At 47.5% G+C, this 23,425-nt stretch overlaps 1 protein-coding gene and 1 pseudogene across 1 annotated transcript in view; both read right to left on the bottom strand.

The window, feature by feature from the left end:
* Positions 1-4,837: 4,837 nt before the first annotated feature.
* Positions 4,838-5,664, bottom strand: LOC128051276 (MKI67 FHA domain-interacting nucleolar phosphoprotein-like; annotated as a pseudogene).
* Positions 5,665-10,001: 4,337 nt separating this feature from the next.
* NOTCH3 (notch receptor 3) overlaps positions 10,002-23,425 on the bottom strand; it is a 38,506-nt gene continuing 25,082 nt past the window's right edge. The window contains exons 28-33 of the mRNA XM_052643787.1: positions 22,305-22,389; positions 20,142-20,304; positions 17,865-18,169; positions 17,452-17,599; positions 12,930-13,027; positions 10,002-12,106 (exon numbers count right to left, since the gene is read on the bottom strand). Of these exons, the coding sequence (XP_052499747.1) occupies positions 11,051-12,106; positions 12,930-13,027; positions 17,452-17,599; positions 17,865-18,169; positions 20,142-20,304; positions 22,305-22,389 (1,855 nt within the window). The 3' untranslated portion in view covers positions 10,002-11,050. The remainder of the gene's footprint in view (positions 12,107-12,929; positions 13,028-17,451; positions 17,600-17,864; positions 18,170-20,141; positions 20,305-22,304; positions 22,390-23,425) is intronic.

Below are 23,425 nucleotides of genomic sequence, written 5' to 3'. Positions count from 1 at the left end.
TCAAGGCTACGGTTTTTCCAGTAGTCATGTATGGATGTGAGAGTTGGACTGTGAAGAAAGCTGAGTGCCAAAGAATCGATGCTTTTTAATTGTGGAGTTGGAGAAGACTTTTGAGAGTCCCTTGGACAGCAAGGAGATCAAACCAGTCAATTGTAAAGGAAATCAACCCTGAATATTCACTGGAAGAACTGATGTTGAAGCTGAAGTTCCAATACTTGGCCACCTAATGCAAAGAGCAAACTCACTGGAAAAGACCCTGACGCTGGAAAGATGGAGGGCAGGAGGAGAAGGGGGCGACAGAGGATGAGATGGTTGGATGGCATCACTGACTCGATGGACATGAGTTTGAGCAAGCTCCAGGAGACAGTGAAGGACAGGGAAGCCTGGCGTGCTGCAGTCCATAGGGTTCTCAGGAAGTCAGACAGCAAACTTAGCAACTGAACAGCAACCGAAACATGAATCAAAGAAGGTGGAGTGACTCTTTAGTAGTTGTTTCCACAGAATTCCTGCTTCCACAAAACTGATAACCCTTAAATTTACCCCACCCCCCAGTTCCAGAGCAGAGACCGATTACTTTAAGAAATCAGCACATTCTTTTTTTCTTTTTGGTGGTAAAGCTGAATTAGCTAATGCACATATCAAAGGCATCAAAAACTTAAAGATTGTTGAAAGGCAAAACCCAACAATTTTATTTCAAGATAGCAAGTTGCCCTGACATACAAAAAAACATAGAAAAAGTTTATTTGGTGGTCACTGCATGAATCTTGAAACCAAATGCCAGATTGATGATACTGATAGAAGACGGTAGTTATTAATTAATCCATGTCCAGTTCAGTTCAGTTCAGTCACTCAGTCGCGTCCAACCCTTTGTGACTCCGAGACCCCATGGACTGCAGCATGCCAGGCTTCCCTGTCCTTTACCAACTCCCAGACCTTATTCAAACTCATGTCCATTAAGTCGGTGATGCCATCCAACCATCTCATCCTCTGGCGTCCCCTTCTCCTCCCACCTTCAATCTTTCCCAGCACCAGGGTCTTTTCAAGAGTCAGTTCTTTGCATCAGGTGGCCAAAGTATTGGAGTTTCAGCTTCAGCATCAGTCCTTTCAATGAATATTCAGGACTGATTTCCTTTAGGATGGACTGGTTTGATCTCTTTGCAGTCTGGGGGGACTCTCAAGAGTCTTCTCCAACACCACAGTTCAAAAGCATCAGTTCTTCGGTGCTCAGCTTTCTTTATAGTCAAACTCTCACATCCATACATGACTACTGGAAAAACCATAGCTTTGAGAGGGTAACAGGCAGGAAGGCCAGGGGTCTCCAAACGGAAGAAATAGCTTGCAAGTGTCAGACACTTTTATCTCTCTTAAGCGGCAGGAGGGAACAAACTAGCGATATTTTTTCCTTCTCTATACAAATTTAAAAGAAGGTTTCTCTTAAAATTCTGTGTTGCCATAGGGACACCTGGTTTCACCTGAAATTAACCAATGCCTTTTTCTTATGGAAATGTTTATCTTAAGGTATGCTAATGTACTATGCATTTACCCCAAACTCTGTCTTCAAGTCCATTCTGCCTTTTGGCTCAGAACCTACTTGATAAACCAGTATGTTTCCAGAAAAACATCTATTTCTGCTTTATTGACTATGCCAAAGCCTTCGACTGTGTGGATCACAATAAACTGTGGAAAATTCTGAAAGAGATGGGAATACCAGACCACCTGACCTGCCCCTTGAGAAATCTGTATGCAGGTCAGAAAGCAACAGTTAGAACTGGACATGGAACAACAGACTGGTTCCAAATAGGAAAAGGAGTACGTCAAGGCTGTATATTGTCACCCTGCTTATTTAACTTCTATGCAGAATACATCATGAAAAACGCTGGACTGGAAGCATCACAAGCTGGAATCAAGATTGCTGGGAGAAATCTCAATCACCTCAGATATGCAGATGACACCACCCTTATGGCAGAAAGTGAAGAGGAACTAAAAACCCTCTTGATGAAAGTGAAAGAGGAGAGTGAGAAAGTTGGCTTAAAGCTCAACATGCAGAAAACAAAGATCATGGCATCTGGTCACATCACTTCATGGCAAATAGATGGAGAAACAGTGGAAACAGTGTCAGACTTTATTTTTGGGGGCTCCAAAATCACTGCAGATGGTGACTGCAGCCATGAAATTAAAAGATGCTTACTCCCTGGAAGAAAAGTTATGACCAAGCTAGATAGCATATTCAAAAGCAGAGACATTACTTTGCCGACTAAGGTCTGTCTAGTCAAGGCTATGGTTTTTCCTGTGGTCATGTATGGATGTGAGAGTTGGACTGTGAAGAAGGCTGAGCGCCAAAGAATTGATGCGTTTGAACTGTGGTGTTGGAGAAGACTCTTGAGAGTCCCTTGGACTGCAAGGAGATCCAACCAGTCCATTCTGAAGGAGATCAACCCTGGGATTTCTTCAGAAGGAATGATGCTAAAGCTGAAACTCCAATACTTTGGCCACCTCATGCGAAGAGTTGACTCATTGGAAAAGACTCTGATGCTGGGAGGGATTGGGGGCAGGAGGAGAAGGAGACAACAGAGGATGAGATGGCTGGATGGCATCACTGAGTAGATGGACGTGAGTTTGAGTGAACTCCGGGAGTTGGTGATGGACAGGGAGGCCTGGCGTGCTGCAATTCATGGGGTCACAGAGTCGGACACGACTGAGCGACTGAACTAACTAACGAACTAACTATACTCAGATATTGTTCCTCTAATCTATGTAAATGAAACTATTTCTTTGGTGATCTGCCCTTCTTCAAGACTCAGGTTAATCATTTTATGGCCGAAGATAAACCATTTGTTGCTAAGATTATCCCAAAATGCATCTTATGGGTGAGGGGCCTGGTGCCATTCTGAGTTTTAAGACATTCCTTTCTTTCATTAACAGACTGCTAGTGACTATATAACATCCAGCTGAAGACTAGCAGCAGGGTACTCTTTCTGCCCCCTTCTGATGCCTATGTCAGAAGCTTTCTCTATCTCCTTTATACTTTAATAAAACTTTTATCAAACAAAAGCTCTGAGCGATCAAGTCTCGTCTCTGGCCCCGGATTGAATTCTTCTCCTCCAGGGGCCAAGAATCTTGGCGTCGTGATTCAACAACAGCCTTTCAGCTTTGACTAGACAGACCTTTGTTGGCAAAGTAATGTCTCTTTTTTATAATATGCTGCCTAGGTCGGTCATAGCTTTTCTTCCAAGGAGCAAGTGTCTTTTAATTTCATGGCTGCAGTCATCATCTGCAGTGATTTTGGAGCCCAAAAAAATAAAGTCTCTCACTGTTTCCATTGTTTCCCCATCTGTTTGCCATTATGCGATGGGACTGGATGCCATGATATTAGTTTTTGAATGTTGAATTTTAAGCCAACTTTTTCACTCTTCTCTGCCCTTTCTAAATCCAGCTTTAACATCTGGAAGTTCATGGTTCTCATACTGTTGAAACCTGGCTTGGAGAATTTGGGGCATTACTTTGCTAGCATGTGAGATGAGTGCAGTTGTGCGGTAGTTTGAACATTCTTTGGCATTGACTTTCATCAAGAAACTCTTTAGATCTTCTTCACTTTCTGCCATAAAGGTGGTGTCACCTACGTATTTGAGGTTATTGATATTTCTCCCAGCAATCTTGACTCCAGCTTGTGCTTCATCCAGCCCAGCATTTCACATGATGTACTCTGCATATAAGTTAAATAAGCAAGGTGCAATACATAGTCTTGACGTACTCCTTTTCCTATTTGGAACCAGTCTGTTGTTCCATGTCCAGTTCTAACTGTTGCTTCCTGACCTGCATATAGATTTCTCAGGAGGCAGGTCAGGTGGTCTGGTATTCCCATCTCTTTCAGAATTTTCCACAGTTTATTGTGATGCACACAGTCAAAGGCTTTGGCATAGTCAATAAAGCAGAAGTAGATGTTTTTCTGGAACTCTCTTGCTTTGTCAATGATCCAGCCGATGCTGGCAATTTGATCTCTGGTTCCTCTGCCCTTTCTAAATCCAGCTTTAACATCTGGAAGTTCATGGTTCACATACTGTTGAAGCCTGGCTTGGAGAATCTTGGGCATTACTTTGCTAGCGTGTGAGATGACTGCAGTTGTGCAGTAGTTTGAACATTCTTTGGCATTGCCTTTCTTTGGGAATGGAATGAAAAGTGACCTTTTCCAGTCCTGTGGCCACTGCTGAGTTTTCCAAATTTGCTGGCATATTGAGTGCAGCACTTTAAGAGCATCATTTAGGATTTAAAATAGCTCACCTGGAATTCCATCCAGTTATCCATGCTAGCCCACTGCAAACTAATTTACATTGCTAAAAATGATCGTATATACATAAATGACTCTCTATTAGTACTGACACCTCCTTCTCACTCCCCATAGATTTTAAGTTCTAGTTTCAGCCATCTTATGGGTTAAATGTGCTTGGTCTAACAGAGAACTATTTAGATGTTGTCAAACAAGATTTTCTTTATTTGATGGTGACAACAGAGGCTACAGTTTAGTACTTAAACCAGCAGTTATTAGTGACCTTCTATTCAGGCAGAGTAACTAAAGCAGCTGTGAAAACTGCAAAGAAAACCTGAGATAGGAGAAGAGGCAGCGAAAGCCTGACTGCTGTAAACTGGTACACACCCCTGCATTTCAGCAAGTGCAGGAAAGCCAAAGTCACTGGCTGCTTTCCTCACTGACTTGGATTGACAGTTTCTTCTCCAACCATCTTGTTACTGGTTGCATTCTACTATATCTAGTTAAATATAAAGCATCAGTCTTCATAGTAAAATAATCTTTTCAGAAGAACTATACACAATACATTCAAAATCACTGACTGCTTTTTCTTCATCTTTTTTTCCTTGAACTTGTAGGTAGCTGAGTCTCTTGTCTTTCTTCTTTTTCACCAGATATGGGCTGTTTGAAAACTATTTCATTTTCTTTATCATCATCATTCATTTTAGCCACTTCAGATTTTTGTTTCTCCAAAAATGTTGGCGTACAAATTGGTGTGGGACCCTGGTGATCCACAACCTTCTCAGGAGTGTTAGGAGGGACTGAAGGTGCTTTCTTCTTCTTACATAAAACCTGGTGCTTTCTGGAATTTCAAGGACCAGTGTTTGAAGTAGTCTCCTCATTTTTATGTAAGACCTTAACCAGTGACAGGAAACTATAATCAATTCTCTTTTTAGCCAGTCTCTTCCTGAGTAATTTTTCCTCCTTTTTAAACCACTCCTCCACCCGTAGCTTTTAAAGAAGCAACCGATTCTGATTGTACCATTTCACTGCTGGATATGATGGCCTTTTAAATAGCATATGCCACTCTCAAAAAGTTCTTCATATACTTTTCAGGTGGTGTAAAATGACACTTAAAGGGTCTTTCACCAAAAAGGCAGCTGTTCATTGTTTCAGCAGCTATTTTGGCAACATCTTCAGACTCGAGCTCCACAAAGCCATAGCCTTTGCTATTTCCAGACTTTTTTACTCCTGGACAGTCTGAATTTTGTAACAGTGCCAAACTGGAAGAAATATACTCGGATCTGGGTTTCATAAAGTGATGGTGGTAAGCAAACCTGAGCCACCTCTTTTTAAAATTTGGCATCCTCCTGTGGGTTTAGGGACAGGAGTGGCTTAGCTGGGTCATCGAAGGCTGCCATTCCACCAACTTGTACGCAGAAGAGACATCAACACATTCTATATCCCATTGCTGTAGTGACTGGCTAGTGCAGTGGTGCTCAAAAGCAATTTTTCATTGCTTGGCAATTGGCAACATCTGGAAACATTTTTGGTTATCACTATGGAGGAGTGGATGCTGCTGGCATCTAGTGGGTGGAGGTCAGGGATGCTGTTAAACATCCTACAATGCACAGGACAACTTTCTACAGTAAAGAGTGATTTGGCCCTAAATGCCAATATTACCAACATTGAGGAACACTAGGCTAGAGGATAAATATGTGACCCAATTGAAGTCAATACAAAATCAACACCAAGACTAAAAGCTTCTCAACTCTCCGGAATGTACAAGATGGTCTATGATCATTACACCTATTTTGTTAAAACAGACAGGGACGATCAGAGCTGTGGAGGTGGGAAGAGAAGCCAGGTTGAGTATCACGTGGAGCCTGGGGGTGAAACTGACACCCAGGGAAAAATCTGTAGAGATGAATACCTCAGTCCAAATGAGGTTAAATGTTGACCTTATTTGAGCCACTAGATCAAATCTCCCCTGAAGCTGGTCCTTTTCAGTTATATGAATTGATTGGGTTTTGTTTGTTTTAGCTAGCTGGATAGACTTTTGTGTTACCTGCAACCAAGAGTGCACCAGCTGACAGGAATGAACATTAAACCTCCTCTTTCCTGGAGGAGCCCAGTATAAACAGATTTAAGGGTCTAGATCTGATAGATAGAGTGCCTGATGAACTATGGAATGAGGTTCATGACATTGTACAGGAGACAGGGATCAAGACCATCCCCATGGAAAAGAAATGCAAAAAAGCAAAATGGCTGTCTGGGGAGGCCTTACAAATAGCTGTGAAAGAAGAGAGGCGAAAAGCAAAGGAGAAAAGGAAAGATATAAGCATCTGAATGCAGCGTTCCAAAGAATAGCAAGAAGAGATAAGAAAGCCTTCTTCAGCGATCAATGCAAAGAAATAGAGGAAAACAACAGAATGGGAAACACTAGAGATCTTTTCAAGAAAATTAGAGATACCAAGGGAACATTTCATGCAAAGATGGGCTCGATAAAGGACAGAAATGGTCTGGACCTAACAGAAGCAGAAGATATTAAGAAGAGGTGGCAAGATTACACGGAAGAACTGTACAAAAAAGATCTTCACGACCCAGATAATCATGATGATGTGATCACTAATCTAGAGCCAGACATCTTGGAATGTGAAGTCAAGTGGGCCTTAGAAAGCATCACTACGAACAAAGCTAGTGGAGGTGATGGAATTCCAGTTGAGCTGTTTCAAATCCTGAAAGATGATGCTGTGAAAGTGCTGCACTCAATATGCCAGCAAATTTGGAAAACTCAGCAGTGGCACAGGACTGGAAAAGGTCAGTTTTCATTCCAATCCCAAAGAAAGGCAATGCCAAAGAATGCTCAAACTACCACACAATTGCACTCACCTCACATGCTAGTAAAGTAATGCTCAAAATTCTCCAAGCCAGGCTTCAGCAATACGTGAACCGTGAACTTCCAGATGTTCAAGCTGGTTTTAGAAAAGGCAGAGGAACCAGAGATCAAATTGCCAACATCCACTGGATCATGGAAAAAGCAAGAGAGTTCCAGAAAACCATCTATTTCTGCTTTATTAACTATGCCAAAGCCTTTGACTGTGTGCATCACAATAAACTGGAAAATTCTGAAAGATATGGGAATACCAGACCACCTGACCTGCCTCTTGAGAAAGCTGTATGCAGGTCAGGAAGCAACAGTTAGAACTGGACATGGAACAACAGACTGGTTCCAAATAGGAAAAGGAGCACGTCAAGGCTGTATATTGTCACCCTGCTTGTTTAACGTCTATGCAGAGTACATCATGAGAAACGCTGGACTGGAAGAATCACAAGCTGGAATCAAGATTGCCGGGAGAAATATCAGTAACCTCAGATATGCAGATGACACTACCCTTATGGCAGAAAGTGAAGAGGAGCTAAAAAAACCTCTTGATGAAAGTGAAAGAGGAGAGTGAAAAAGTTGGCTTAAAGCTCAACATTCAGAAAATGAAGATCATGGCATGCAGTCCCATCACTTCATGGGAAATAGATGGGGAAACAGTACAAACAGTGTCAGACTTTATTTTTTGGGACTTCAAAATCACTGCAGGTGGTGACTGCAGCCATGAAATTAAAAGACGCTTACTCCTTGGAAGAAAAGTTATGACCAAGCTAGATAGCATATTCAAAAGCAGAGACATTACTTTGCCGACTAAGGTCTGTCTAGTCAAGGCTATGGTTTTTCCTGTGGTCATGTATGGATGTGAGTGTTGGACTGTGAAGAAGGCTGAGCGCCCAAGAATTGATGCGTTTGAACTGTGGTGTTGGAGAAGACTCTTGAGGGTCCCTTGGACTGCAAGGAGATCCAACCAGTCCATTCTGAAGGAGATCAGCCCGGGGATTTCTTTGGAAGGAATGATGCTAAAGCTGAAACTCCAGTACTTTGGCCACCTCATGTGAAGAGTTGACTCATTGGAAAAGACTCTGATGCTGGGAGGGATTGGGGGCAGGAGGAGAAGGGGATGACCCAGGATGAGATGGCTGGATGGCATCACGGACTCGATGGACGTGAGTCTGAGTGAACTCCGGGAGATGGTGGTGGACAGGGAGGCCTGGCGTGCTGCGATTCATGGGGTTGCAAAGAGTCGGACATGACTGAGCGACTGAAATGAACTGAACTGAACTGTCTTGTGCACAATTATCTGCAAGACATAAAAACCTGTTCAAGCTGGAGTACTTATTAAACGATGCAGCGGTCTCTCCAAACCCCAAGGAAGCATGAAGTAGAGTTGAGATCCATGCAAAACCAGCCTTAGGCATTTAGAAGGCAATGAATAAATACCCACTGATGGCAAAGCTATAGTTTTTGCAGGAGTCATGTATGGATGTGTGAGTTGGACCATAAAGAAGGCTGAGTGCCAAAGAATTGATGCTTTCAAATTGTGGAGCTGGAGAAGACTTTTGAGGATCCCTCAGAAAGCAAGGAGATCAAACAAGTTAATCCTAAAGGAAATCAACTCTGAATATTCACTGGAAGGGCTGATGCTGAAGTTGAGACTCCAATCCTTTGACCACCTGATTCGAAGAGCTGACTCATTGAAAAAGACCCTGATGTTGGCAAAGATGGAGGGCTGGAGGAGAAAGGGGTGACAGAGGATGAGATGGTTGGTCTCACCAATTCGATAGACATGAGTTTGAGCAAACTCCAGGAGATAGTGAGGGACAGGGAAGCCTGGCATGCTGCAGTCCATGGGGTCACAAAGAGTCAGACACGACTTAGTGACTGAACAACGAATAACATTGATGTCAATGGAATATATGTTCAATTAACTGGAATTTCCATTTGGAAATGAAGTACTTAACATCCTGGAACCATTTGAGTGCTCATCTCTGATTCTCCCATAGAATCTGATCCTACCAGATAAGACTGCATAGCTCCAGTCTTCTGCTGTTTTCTCATCAGTACCCAGCACCCCAAATTGTCCATCAATATTTCTTCATCTGTCTTGGCCTTAGTAGCTCCACCAAATGATAGCTTTCTTGGCATCCTCATTTTAAAAACATTCTCAAGCAAGAATCTGATTGGCTAAATTTTAGTCAGGTGGCCACCCCTAGTCCAATCAATGGAGTCATCCATCAAAAGAGGAAGCAAAAGTGGGTCAGCAGGTGAGCCAGATGGTTTGGCCCCAAGATGAAAGCTCAAGTTACCAACCAGGGTTCTTGGACACCTTCATCAATAGAATTGATCAGAGGCCAGATAAGAAATTCAGGCAAGGTTTTGTTGGGACCCCTGTTGCAGCAGTGGGGAGTGAGAACAAACAGGTTCCTTTCACTTGCTCAGTTCCCAACAGCAGAGAGGGACGAGCTGGTTCCTTAAATGGGATAAGTGGGGGTGGGGGGTCCAGGGCAAAGTTGAGCTGGAGGGGTGGCTAAGGTGGTACCCAGCCCTCAGGTGGTATTGTGTGCAGGAGGCATGCACAGTACCCTGTTCTTGCTCCCAGCTCTTCAGAGGTGGCAGTTGGGGTTTTCTGGTCTTTTCGTATCTTATTGTCAGCAATCTGCTCCCAGTACACATGCCTGCAGGCATTTTTAGTCCCTTATAGTTTCTTTGTATTTTGTTGCTTCAGGAGACGTTTGTCTAGGTGCAAGCACTGCAGGAAAGGGTCCCAGGTCCCGTGTCTCAGCTTGTCTCAAAGTTAATGCTGAAGAGACTGAAACCCCACACTACCACAACCCCTCCTTACCTAGACACACAACAACGATACTGAGTGTTAACTATTCCTTTATTAGGTGGTGACGGAACAGGGGGCTGTACAATGCAAGGCCTGGGGACTTAGCTACACAGGAATTGTGACCAGAAGCTATATTACAAAAATAGCCTACAAATACTTCTATTTTGCCCTGAGGCTGGGCCAGGGGAGTACCAGGAAGAAGAGGTGCCAGGCAGGCAGCTCCTTCTCTTCCTGCAGGCCCATTGTTTACAGGGAGACAAAGCAGAATGCACACATCTCCCCTGGTCCTCATATTCCCACCAGCCACCCCACCCTCCCAGCTCCCAAAGGGAGAAGGCCCACACCCTAGGATAGGGGTGGAGGGACTGTGGGCAGGCTCTCTGGGCCAGAGGGCAAAGCTCTATAATAAGTTCCATCTGGAATGCAGTGAAGTGAGGGAGGTGGAACAGGGAGGAGGCTCCCAGGTCTCACCCGACCCCTAGCCCCGGAGGGTGCGCCCAAGGGTGCCTACTTGGTACACACCAGGGTTGTGTACTTGGTACACAGGAGCCCGGTCATGCCTGTGTACTTGGTACACAGAATCCAGCTTGGCCGAATGGGCCCACAGACTCAGCCCCACGGGGGCACTGGGGGGGTTCGCAGGGGGGCAGAGAGCATCTCCATATATATATTTTGTAAAAAATAATAATAATAATAAGTTTGTTTAAATGAATTTGTTTCTATACAAAATGTAAAAAAAATAATAATAATCCACTTGTGTCAGAGCAGGAGGAGTGAGAGAGGGGGGCCAGAAGAGGCAAGAAAAAGGGGAAAGAGAGAATGGGGGTAGGGGGGTGTTGGCCACAGGATGAGGGGAGAGGCAGGTGGATGTCCTAGACTCACCACAGGACCCAAGGGTGAGGTTTAGCCTGCACCCCTTATAAATAAAGGAAGACTGAAGCCCTAGCCTGGTGACCTATCTTGGTCACACTGCAAGGAGGGCGGTGTGCAGGAGAAAAGGAGAAACAATGAAATGGACTAAAAGGGGAGAGAGAAAGGGGAATCATGACGGGCTGCCCCTTCAGCCTCCCCAAATCCAGGAACTGGGGAGCCCTCAGGCCAACACTTGCCTCTTGGGGGTGACTTCAGGCTGGGGCCCCAGCTGGGTCTGGGCCTGAGCAAGAGCGCCAGGGACCGACAAGGGGAGCGGCTGGGCCGACAGGGACCCAGCAGCGGTGGCCGAGGCCCCGGTGGCAGTGGCCGGGCTGGGCGTGGAGTCAGACCAGTCCGAGAGTGAGGGCGGGGAGGGGCTGGCCCAGTGCTCGGGGGACTCGGGGGATGGGGTCAAGTAAGGGTGCTCGCTGGGGACCCGCAGGAAGCGGGCCTTGGGGGGGCTGCCGTGGGCCCCAGCCACCGCGGGGAACTCCTCGCCGTGTCCTGGGGCGGCCAGGTAGGGCGGGGGCCGCTCCTGGGGGGACACGGGATTCCCGGGGTTCAGCAGCTGGGGTCCCGGGGCCAGCGGCAGCAGGAAGGAGGGACCTGGAGGGGCGGGTGGGGGCAGCCGGGCCCAGTCGAGGGGTACGGCCACGGGGTTCAACAGGCCCAGGCTGAGCACGCAGCCCCCGGGGGGCTGGCGCCCTAGACCCGCCCGGCCCGCGCCACCCAGCTGCGCCAGAGACACGGCCGTGGCCGTGGCGGCCGCGTAGGGCCCCTCGAGGGGGAAGCCGCCAGGGGACGCGGGGGGCCCGCCAAAGGGCCGCGGGGAGTCCAGCGAGTCCACGGGCGAGAGCGTGACCGAGCTGTCGGCCAAGGGCCCGGGGCAGGCCAGCGTCAGCTTCTTGCCCCGCCCCCGGGGGCCCTGCGGCCCCAGCCCCGCCTTCCCCGGGGGCCTCCGGCTCTTCTTGGCCCCGGACTGCGCCACCTTGAGGCCGGGGAGGAAGGCCCCGGGCGGACAGAGCAAGGGCCCCAGGCCGTGGGGGCCAGGGGGGCTCCGGGGCCCGCTGGGCTGGTCCAGCAAGCGCACGATGTCCTGGTGCAGCCTCTCCTGCGCCACGTCCCGGGGCAGCCTGTCCAGGTGGTCTGTGATCTCCCGGTTGGCAAAGTGGTCTAGCAGCAGCTTGGCCGCCTCGAAGCTGCCCTCCCGGGCGGCCAGGAACAGTGGAGTCTCTTCCTGTGGGGGCCCGGGAACCCACAAGATGTCAGGGTCAAGAGTGAGGTTAAGTCCTGCCTAACGCCACAGAGGCCTCTAGTCTCTGGGGGAAACAGAGCTAGGAGCTCATACTCTGCAGACAGACAGACCTTGATTGGAATCTCAGTTTTGCCTGGATGAAAAACTGGGCAAGTTCTTTCCTTAAAGCCCTATTCATCCAGCACCTATTAAGAAACTTCAGGCCCCAAAGCCAGGACTAGAGTGAGGAGAGTGAGGCACTCACCTTAGGCACAGACTTAAAGGGGGTGGCGAAAAATTCTACCATCAAAATAAATGGTATTTAGTGCAGTTTTTAAAGTTAAGATTAATACAAAAATATATATACATAACAAATATAACATGGAAATTTTAGATAAAGATGGAATCTACCCCTGCATTCTTTTGAACCTCATTTTTCCATTTGTAAAATGAGAGTAATACCACCTTGCAAGGTTACTGTTCAAACAACAGTCATAATAGCTATCTTTTGTTGAGGCTCCTCTAAGCACCTTACAAAAGCATTAGCTCACTGAATCCTTGGAAGAGGCAATGAGGTGGGTACTGTTGCTTCTCCATTTCAAAAATGTGAACAGAAGTTCAGAAGAGTTAAGTAGCTTGCCCAAGGTCACCAGCAACTGCCATATACTTCCTCCCCTGATCCACTATTGGAACCTCTTGGGCCCTGATCCCACATGAAAGCTGGCTACAGGCAGGGTAAATGTCCCCACTAGCCTCCCCCAATCTGCTCTCTGCTGCCTGTGGAGGCTGTTCCAGGGCTGAAGGTGAACCAAAGGCTGGGGCTCACCTTGCTATCCTGCATGTCCTTGTTGGCTCCATTTTTGAGCAGAGCCAAGGTGGCCTCCACGTTGTTGACAGCTGCAGCCCAGTGTAAGGCCGATTTTCCTGTGGGGAAGTGAGGGGAGGTCAAGGTCAGGACCTGGCTCATTAGCTGCCCCTCCCCCACGGGGGGGGGGACAGGAAGTGTCTAGAATATGGGCTGGAATTGGGGGGAGGGTAGGCTGAGTACCTGTGTTTGGGTCCACGTGTGCACAGCTATGGGTGTAACTTTCCATATTTGGAGCATATTGTGTGGGCCTCACTAAGTTGTATGTAGAGCTGTGCTGTCCAGTGCAACAGCCACAGTCACATGTGGTTCTTAGTTTATATAAATTACAAAAAAAAGAAAAAAAAGGAGTTCCCTGGTAGCCTAGTAGTTAGGATTCCAAGCTTTCATTGTTACGGCCCAGGTCCAATCCCTGGTCAGGGAACTGAGATCCCACAACCTTCACAGCATGGCAAAAAATAAATTAATTAATTAAATTGGTGTCAAGCCAGTTTAATGGGGAAAGGATAACTTTCTCAACAGATCATGCTGGAGGGCCTCCCTGGGGGCTCCGCAGTGGAGAATCTGCTTGCCAATGCAGGGGACACAAATTTGATCCCTGATCTGAGAGGATCCCACATGCCTTGGAGCAACTAAAGCCTGTGTGCCCCAACTATTGGTCCTGTGGCCTAGGGCCCAGGAGCCGCAACTAGTGATGTCCTTGAGCCCAGAGCCCATGCTCTGCAACAAGAGAAGCCACGACAGTGAGGCGCCCACACACTTCAGCTAGAGAGTAGCCCCCAGTCACTGCAACTAGCGAAAACCCACACACAGCAACGAAGACCCAGCACAACCAAAAATACATAAAGTTATTTTTTTTAATGGTACTGGTACAACCGGATCTCCACGTGGGAAAGAACAAAGTTGGACCCCTACCTCACACCACAGCTAGAGAGTAGCCCCCAGTCACTGCAACTAGCGAAAACCCACACACAGCAACGAAGACCCAGCACAGCCAAAAATACATAAAGTTATTTTTTTTAATGGTACTGGTACAACCGGATCTCCACGTGGGAAAGAACAAAGTTGGACCCCTACCTCACACCACATGCAAAAAGTAATTCAAAGTGAATCCAATATCTAAATGTAAGAGCTCAAACTACAAAACATTTAGAAAGAAACACAGGAGTAAATTTTCGCAAGACCTTGAATTAGGCAAAGGATTCTTAGATATGACACCCAAAACACAAGCAACAATAACAACAACAAAAACAGATAAACTGGACATAATCAAGATGAAAAACCTTTTGTGCTTGTAAGGATATAATCTAGAAAGTAAAAAAGAAAACCTATAGGGAAATTCCCTGGCAGTCCAGTGGTTAAGACTCCAAGCTTCCGCTGTAGGGGAACTAAGGGCTTGCCCAGTGGCTCAATGGGTAAAGAATCTGCCTGCAATGCTGGAGACACAGGAGACTCAGGTTCAATCCCTGGGTTGGGAAGATGCCCTACAGAAGGGAATGGCAACCCACTCCAGTATTCTTGCCTGGAGAATTCCGTGGACAGAAGGTGGAAAGAGTCAGACATGACTGAGCGACTAACACACACAAGGACATCATCTAGAAAGTAAAAAGAAAACCGACAAGAACTTCCCTGATGGTCCAATAGTTAAGACTCCAAGCTTCCACTGCACAGAGTGGGGGGTTTGACTCCTGGTTGGGAAACTAAGATCCCATATGCTGTGGGGTACAGTCCCCACTGAAAGAAAACCTATAAATATAATAAACCTACTGTATGTTTGATAAGAGACCTATCTAGAATATATGAAGAACTTTTATAACTCAATCATAAAAAGACAAATAACCCAGTTTTTAAATGGGCAAAGAATCTGAAGAGACATTTCTCCAAAGATATACAGATGGCTAATAAATGTGGGAAAATGCTCAGCATCATTAGCCATCAGGGAAATGTAAATCAAACCACATTGAGATACTAAATCACATCCACTAAGGAGACGGTACAAAAAGACAGAGAAAAACAAGTTGTCAGTCAGGATGTGGCGATATCGGAACCTTTTTTATACGCTGTGGGTAGGAATGAAAAATAGGGCAGCCACTGTGGAAAATAGTCTGGCAGTTCCTCAAAAAGTTAAAAAGAGTTTATCATGTGACCTAGCAATTCTGCCCCTAGGGATACATCCCAGAGAAATAAAACCATGTCCACACAAAAACTGATACATGAATTCCATAGCAGCATTATTCATAATACTCCCAAAGCAGAAACAACCCAAATGTCCATCAGTGAGTGAATGCATAAACAAAATGTGGTACATCCATAAGATAGAGTATTATTTAGTCATTAAAAACAAAAAAGGGGGTTTCTCTGTGTGTTCTAGTGGTCAAGAACCCAGTGGTTAAGAACCCAGCAACACAGGGGACATGGTTCGGTCTCTGGTGTGGGAGGACCCTACATACGGTGGAGCAACTGAGCCTGGGCACCACAGCTACTGAGCCTGTGCTCTAGAGCCCGGGAGCTGCAGCCACTGAAGGCTGTGAGCCCTGGGGCCCGGGAGCAAGAGAAGCCACAGCAGTGAGCAGCCCAAGCACTGCAACGAGAGAGTAGCCCCCACTTAGCACAACTACAGAAAGCCAGCAACGAAGACCCAGAACAGCCAAAAATAAATAATTTTCTTAAAAAAAGAGGGAGTTCCCTGGTGACCTAGTGGTTAGGATTCCGGGCTTTCACTGCTATGGCTGGGATCAATCCCTGTCAGAGAATTGGGACCCCGCAAACCTCACAGTAAGGCCACAAAACAAACAAAAAGTAATACTGGTACATGCCACCATGTATATACCTGCCACTTGCAGGCTCATGAACCTAGAAAACATCAGGCTAAGTGAAAGGAGCCAACCAAGAAAGACCACATATTGTGTGGTTCCATTTATATAAAGTAGAATACACAAATCCTTATAGAGAGAAAGTACATTAGCAATTGTCTAAGGGCCACGGAAAATGGAGGGTGTGGAGGGATGAATGGCTAAGAGGCAAAGGCTTCTTTTTCAGGTGATGAACACATTCTAAAATTTATTGTAACAAAAACAAAATAAAATTTATTGTGATGATATTTGCACAACCCTTTGGTTATATTAGGGGGCTTCCCAGACAGCACTAGTGGTAAAGAACCCAGCTGCCAGTGCAGGAGACATAAGGGATGTGGGTTCAGTCCCCAGGTTGGGAAGGTCCCCTGGAGGAGAGCATGGTAACCCACTTCGGTATTCTTGCCTGGAGAATTCCAAGGACAGAGGAGCCTGGCAGGCTACAGTGCATGGAGTCACAAAGGGTTGGACATGACAGAGACCAACCTAGCACACACACAGGTGGTTATACAAAAAAATCACTGGATTTACCCTTGAATGAATTGCATGGTATGTGAATTATATGTCAATTCAGCTGTTTTTTTTAAAAAAGGCAAAACAAAGGTTAAAATATTCAATGAAATAAAAGACTCAGTTCTTTGTTCACCCCAGCCACATTTCAGCACTCAGTAATCACCATGCGTTGCCAGTGGCTACCATATTAGACAGCACAGACCAAGAGTACTTCATCATCACAGACAGTTCTATTGGCCAGTGCCCTTCTAGAACCGTATTTCTCAACCAGGGGTGATTTTCCTCTAAGGGGCATTTGGCAATGTCTGGAGATATTTTTGATTGTCATATCTGGGAGGTGGGGTGCCACTGGCATCTAGTGGGTCAAGACCAAGAATGCTACACTGCACAGGGTGGCCCCCACTGCAAAGGATGATCCAACCCCCAAATGTCAGGGCTGCTGAGATTGAGAACACCTGCCTCCAAAGATGTTTCTGAGAGTCCGAGTGTATCTGTGGCTATGTGAGGTTCTCCAGACACAAGGTAGGTTGCTGTTGGGCAAGCAAGCCACCTCCAAGCAAGCAGTGATCCCCACCTACAGATCGGCTGATTTGCAAATTTTATACCAGTAGTCCAGCAGGTGGCACCAGTGTACGCCCTTCCAACAAAGCAGATGGAAAGAAAGTGTCTTGGAGAATGGCGTGCTTGCCTGCTCAGTCCTTCAGTTGTGTGTGAAACCACGGACTCTAGCCCACCAAGCTCCTCTGTCCATGGAATTTTCCAGGCAAGAATACTGTAGTGGATTGCCATTTCCTACTCCAGGGGATCTTCTTGACCCTGGGATCGAACGCATGTCTCCTGTGTCTCCTGCATTGTCAGGCAAATTCTTTACCACTGAGCCCCCTGGGAACCCCCATGGGGAAAGGCACCTTTTTCTAAATCACTGCAGCACAATATAGGCTAATGGGTGCCATTAAAAAAATAATAATAAATGTATGAGAGTGTAAGGCCATGTTGAACCCCTGTTATGAGTGCATGGGTTTCACTGACTGGGTCTCAGCGTGGGTGTGAGCTCACACCAAGTCAGGGTGCAGGTGACACTGTCTCAGCCCCCACCCACCACTACCCCCAAAGCCTACCGAGCTCATCCACAGCATTGACATCAGCATGACTGGCGATGAGCTCTTCCACCATGCCCTCCACCGCCAGGCGGGCTGCCAGGATCAGTGCCGTGGAGCCGTCTGCCATGCGAGCATCCAGGTCTGTAGAGCGGTTCCGGATAAGAATCTAGGGGAGGCGGGGATGCAGCCGGGGGAGTCATGGCAAGAACAAGGGAGCAAGAAGCACCCCCAAGCCTTCTGAGGACCCCAACCAATGCCTCCCATGGAACCAATGAGTTCAGGGAGCAGCTACTTGACAGTAACTCTACACTCATATATCCCCATTTCACAAATGAGAAAGATGAGCTCTGACAGGCAGAACCAGGGCTCAAATCCAAGTCTGTCTGATGTGTGTCCCAGCTCTGAAGTCCCAAGAAGCAAGCCGATCTCACCTGGAAGACGCCCTGGGCATCGGCAGTGACAGCCGTGTGCAGGGGGGTGCGGCCAGAGTGGTCCTGGGCATTGGTGTCTGCCCCAGCATCCAGCAGCCGCTTGGCGGCATCAGCCCGGGCATAGCGGGCAGCCAGGTGCAGGGCCGTCTCACCAGTGCGGTCAGTCCGAGCCCCAAGCTGTGCCCCCTGGCAGATCAGGTCTGAGATGATGCTGGCTGATGTGTCTTCTGCCTCGTCCTCTTCGGTTGGGATTGGCTCCAGGGCTCCCCCGCAGAAGGAGGCCAGCATTAGAGGGGTGAAGCCATCTGCAGGGACCAGGAGTGTGTCAGAAGGGAGGCAGACACAGGGCCTTCCTGGGGAATACGACGCTGTATTAGGAGGAAGTGGGATGTGTGAAGTACAAGATCGAGGGGCCAATCCTCCCATCGCACACACGCACACACACACCCACACACACTTGTGTCAGGTACTCCGAAGCCAACCCAGGATGAGGCTTCACAGGCATTTGGTTCGTGGCAGCAGGCCTCCTAAGCAGTAGGGTACACAGAACGAGGGAGGAAGGAAGTCAAGCAAGTGGATGATGACCACATTCCTGGAGAGTTATTTCAGCCTGAGTTATTTCACTTTGTCAACAAAGATCCATCTAGTCAAAGCTATGGTTTTTCCAGGAGTCACATACAGATGGGAGAGTTGGACCGTAAAGAAGGCTAAGCACCCAATAATTGATGCTTTTAAATCATGGTGCTGGAGCAAGGAGATCAAACCAGCCCATCCTAAAGGAAATCAACCCTGAATATTCAGTGGAAGGACTGTTGCTGAAGCTGAAGCGCCAATACTTTGGCCACCTCATGCGAAGAGCTGATTCACTGGAAAAGACCCTCATGTTGGGAAAGATTGAGGGCAGGAGGAGAAGGGGGCAACAGAGAATGAGATGGTTGGATGGCATCACCGACTCAATGCACATGAGTTTGAGCAAACTGCGAGAGACAGTGAAGGACAGGGAAGACTGCTGCGCTGCAGTCCATGGGGTCGGGAAGAGTCAGACACGACTTAGAGTCTGAACAACAACGACATTTCAGCCTGATCCCCAAGCGGGACTCTGAAAACTTGGTTGTACCCAGAGTTGTAATCCAGCTTGAGACAAAGGAGCTGAGCCTTTCATATACCTGCATCCACTGCTTAGGAGCTGCACCGAGGGACATAAAATACCAAGTACATGGGGGCTAAAGGGAGTCAAAAGACAGCCACAGGTGCGAGTCATTTGGAGCCAAAGCAAATCAGAGCTGCAGGAGGCATATTATAAAATGTGGCAAAGACAGACCTCAGAGGATTCAGACACCATGGTCTGCTCTACTCTGCAAAAGCATTTGCTCTTATTTCCCTTAGGAAGCCACTAGCACCCCATTCTCCATTCTCAAACCCTAGGTAAAGGCAAACCTCCGCTGCAGGGACAGGCATATAGCCCAGGCCTGTCAATCTGCATGTTCCAGGCCGCAGGCCACACTGATTGGCTCACACAATGGGCACGTGACCTTAGACCATCCAATCAGGACTCATCCTGGGAAGACTTCCCTGATGGCCCAGTTATTAAGAATCTGCAGACCAATGCAGGGGACCTGAGTTGGATCCCTAATCTGGGAAGATCCCACATGCTGCGGAGCAACTAAGCCCGTGTGCCACAACTACTGAGCCCGGGTACCCTAGAGGCGTGCTCCGCAACAGGAGAAGCTGCGGCAACGAGAAGCCCCTGCACCGCAACTAGAGAAGACCTGTGAGCAGCAACAAAGAGCCCACATACTGCAACAAAGACCAAGTGCAGCCAAAAAAATTTTTTAATAAATAAATAGCTTTCATTGGCCAAAGATACAATAGTTTGAGCATCAACAAGAATGTGTGCATTAAATTTAAACATAACAGCTACATTAAAAAAAAAAAAAAACCCTCATCCTGGGACTTTCGCTGTTACAAATGAGAAAAAGGTTGTGTAATGCCTGCAGGAGAAAGACTGCCTGAACTGGAACCAAAAGCTGACAAGTCCAGGATCCAAATGTGCCTGAAGCTTCTGTTTACAAGAGCCAGTAAATCCCTTGTTTTACTTAAGTTAGCTTGAGTTGGGCTATTACCACATACAACCTAGAGTCCTGATTAACAGGACTGATTAACCCACTGACAGACAGCCAGACACACCCAGCTGTTCCCAGAGCACAGACTCAGATGGAACCTCTCAAGAGCAGGATGGATCAAGGGCATTCTGGAGGCAGGGGCGCCATCACTGACCTGGACCGCGCACGTTGACATCCATGCCATCCGCATCTGCATCACCCTGCGGTGGTGTCAAGGCCATGGCTGGTGCCACGCGGATGTCAGCAGCAACCAGGTGGTGTTGAGTCCACTGGCGGCAATCCACAGCGTCCTCAGTCCCCACACCAGGCTCCTCCACCTGGAGGCACAAGGACCCAGGGTCTCACAAGGAATTGGGAGACACAGAGGAACCATCTGGGCATTCTCACAGATTTCTCTCACAGAGATGCACACACGGCGGGTGCCAAGAAGCCACTAACATCGTGCTTGATAGGGGCTTCCTAGGTGTTTCAGTGGGAAATGGCAACCCACTCCAGTTCTTGCCTGGAAAATCCCATGGATAGAGGGACCTAGCGGGCTACAGTCCATGGGGGCTGAAAAGAGTCTGATGTGACCAAGCGACGGAGCACACACAGGACTAACCAGAGCCTGATCAGATCAGATCTGAGCTTAAGGACCCAGGTGGGGAGTTTCATTTCATAAAAGAGGAGAGCCAGGTGATGGACAGCTAGCCAGAAAAGGTCCTGGAGGATGAGACACCTTTCAATGTGGATTTAGTGCCTGACACTGTCACTTAGTAGGCTTGTAACCCCAGAATTCTGAGCTTCTCATTGGTAAAATGAAGATGATGCAGTCAGGGACTTCCCTGGTGGTCCAGCAGTTAAGAGTCCGCCTGCCAATGCAGGGACATGGGTTTGATCCCTGGTCCGGGAAGATTCATTATGCCTCGGAGTAACTAAGCCTGGGCGCCACAACTACTGAGCCCTTGCCTGAGAGCCCATGCTCTGCAACAAGAGAAGCCACCTCGATGAGAAGCCTGCCCACCAGAACTAGAGAGCAGCCCTAGCCGCCACAACTAGAGAAAGCCCACTCAAAGCAACGAAGACTCAGCACAGCCAAGGATTAATTAATTAACCTTAAAAAAAAAAAAGAGACAGATGATGCAATAATTTCACAACACCCATATAAACATTCTGCACCATATACTTAACACCCACTTTTGGATGAGAAAGAAAGAAAAAATAAAAAGCCTGGAGCAAGCAGATTTCTTTGGCTGTCATCTGCGATAGAAGTATCCATTTTAACAAACATTAAAACATAGGCAGGAGGAGAAGGGGACGACAGAAGATGAGATGGTAGGATGGCATCACCATCTCAATGGACATGAGTTTGAGCAAACTCGGAGATGGTGAAGGACAGGGAAGCCTGGCGTGCTACAGTCCATGGGGTCGCCAAGAGTCAGACAGGACTTAGCAACTGAACAATGACAAAAATCATGTGATGAAGGCCTAATCCCCCAACATGACTATATTTAGGGACAGAGCCTTTAAGGAAGTAATTGAGGTTAAATAAGATCATATGGGTGGAGCCCTAATCCAACAGGACCAGTGGAAGAGGAAGAGACACCAGAGTTCTCCCTCATTCTCTGCACACAAAGAGGAAAGGTCATGTAAGGCCACAGTGAGAAGACATATTACAAGATACGAAGCCCTCACCAAGAGCCAACCCTGCCAGCACGCTGATCCTGGACTTACAGCCTCCAGTGTGTATCTGTGCCTGCTAAGTCGCTTCAGTCGTGTCCGACTCTGTGCGACCCTATGGACTGTAGCCCACCAGGCTCCTCTGTCCATGGGATTCTCCAGGAGAGAATACTGGAGTGGGTTGCCATGCCCTCCTCCAGGGGATCTTCCTGACCCAGGGACTGGACTCACATCTCCTGCCTCTCCTGCACTAGCAGGCAGGTTCTTTATACCATCAGTGCCACCTGGGAAGCCCCAGCCTCCAGAGGTGTGAGAAAGATAAATGTCTGTTGTTTGAGCCACTCAGTCTGCAGCATTTAATTATGGCAACTTTCGCTGACAAAGACAGGGCCCATCGGTGTGGCCCCTGGACAGGAAAAGACTAGCTGGGGGTGTTCTCAGGCTGGGCACACTGGACTAAGGTGGCCACATCAGAGAGCATGAAGAGTCACTCTCTGGGATAAGGGATCCCCTCTGGAAAGATGCCAGGAGCAGGATGGGGTGGTTGCTGTGACTGTTCTCAGGAACCAGGAACAGCAGGGATTCCCCTGGCTCTCCCACTGACCACTGGGCCCCCACCCAGGACCCTGAGGGTAGGGGTCACAGAAGGGAACACAACCTTCAGTCGCTTGGCCTCGGGGCACTCTGTGTCCATCCAGTCGGTGGCCACCTCCCCCATCAGACTCTCACCCTTGGCCATGTTCCTGTGGGGGCAGTGAGCAGGGGGGAGGGGAGAAAAGACAATGGGGTCAGCAGGGGCAGGGCACACAGGGTCAAGAGACAGGGTCCAAGGATGGGATGCAGAATGTGGTCAGGGTTGCAGGGGGTAATGTCAGGGGTTGTGATGGGTGACAGTCAGGTGGAACTGGGGAAGGGACAGGAGTGGGGTCAGAGGTCAGAGCAGATGTCTGTGGGACAGGTGAAGGTCACAGGCATACAGCATGGGTTACAGCAGATGACATCGTAGGTCATGGAAGACAGAGTTATCCTCATAGCGGGTGAGAGATGTAGCCAGGAATGAAGAGGTTGTGGAGAGGGAGCAGAAGGCACAGGGTCAAGGAGAGGTAAATTCAGGGATTAGGACAGGGTCGGGCTGGAGTCTGGAGGGGCTGGTCAGGGAGGTGGAGGCCATGGCCAAGGCCAGGACTGAGGATCATGGGGAATGAGCACTGAGTTGGGGTGGAAAGGGGGTGAGAGGTCAGGTCAAGAGTCAGGGTAGGTTATTCCTGAGGCTTTCAATGGCTAAGTCAAAGATCTCTCTTGGTAAATGTCACAGTGCACTTGCAAATATGTGGGTTATTTTCAAATTTCTTTTGATATTGATTTCTAACATGATTCCAGTGACAAAAGAACAGACTCTATATGATTTCTATACCTTTAGACCATGACATTTTTGCACCTTGTTTTATGACCCTGGGTATGGGCCAGTATCTCCTGGCTTATAGTCTATGGGAACTTGAAGATTTTGTGCCCTGCTGTTGTGTGAAAATTGTATAATCTTAATTATGTTGAATTGGCTCATACTGCTTTTCAGGTCTACCATATCCCTCTGCTTTTCTGTCTATTCACTCTGTTAATTTTTTGAGAGTTTGATATTGAAACTCCAATGAAAAATCTTAATTTATCTACTTAAAAAACAATTGTAGTATACTATTGTGGAACTATATGTAACTTTCTTCTGTATTTTCCAAGTCTCCTGTAAACGTGCAATCATACTATCATAAATTAAAAACTAAAAAA

The sequence above is a fragment of the Budorcas taxicolor genome, chromosome 7, assembly GCF_023091745.1.
Source record: "Budorcas taxicolor isolate Tak-1 chromosome 7, Takin1.1, whole genome shotgun sequence".
Taxonomy (NCBI): Eukaryota; Metazoa; Chordata; class Mammalia; order Artiodactyla; family Bovidae; genus Budorcas; species Budorcas taxicolor.
This window is presented reverse-complemented; position numbering and strand designations above follow the sequence as displayed.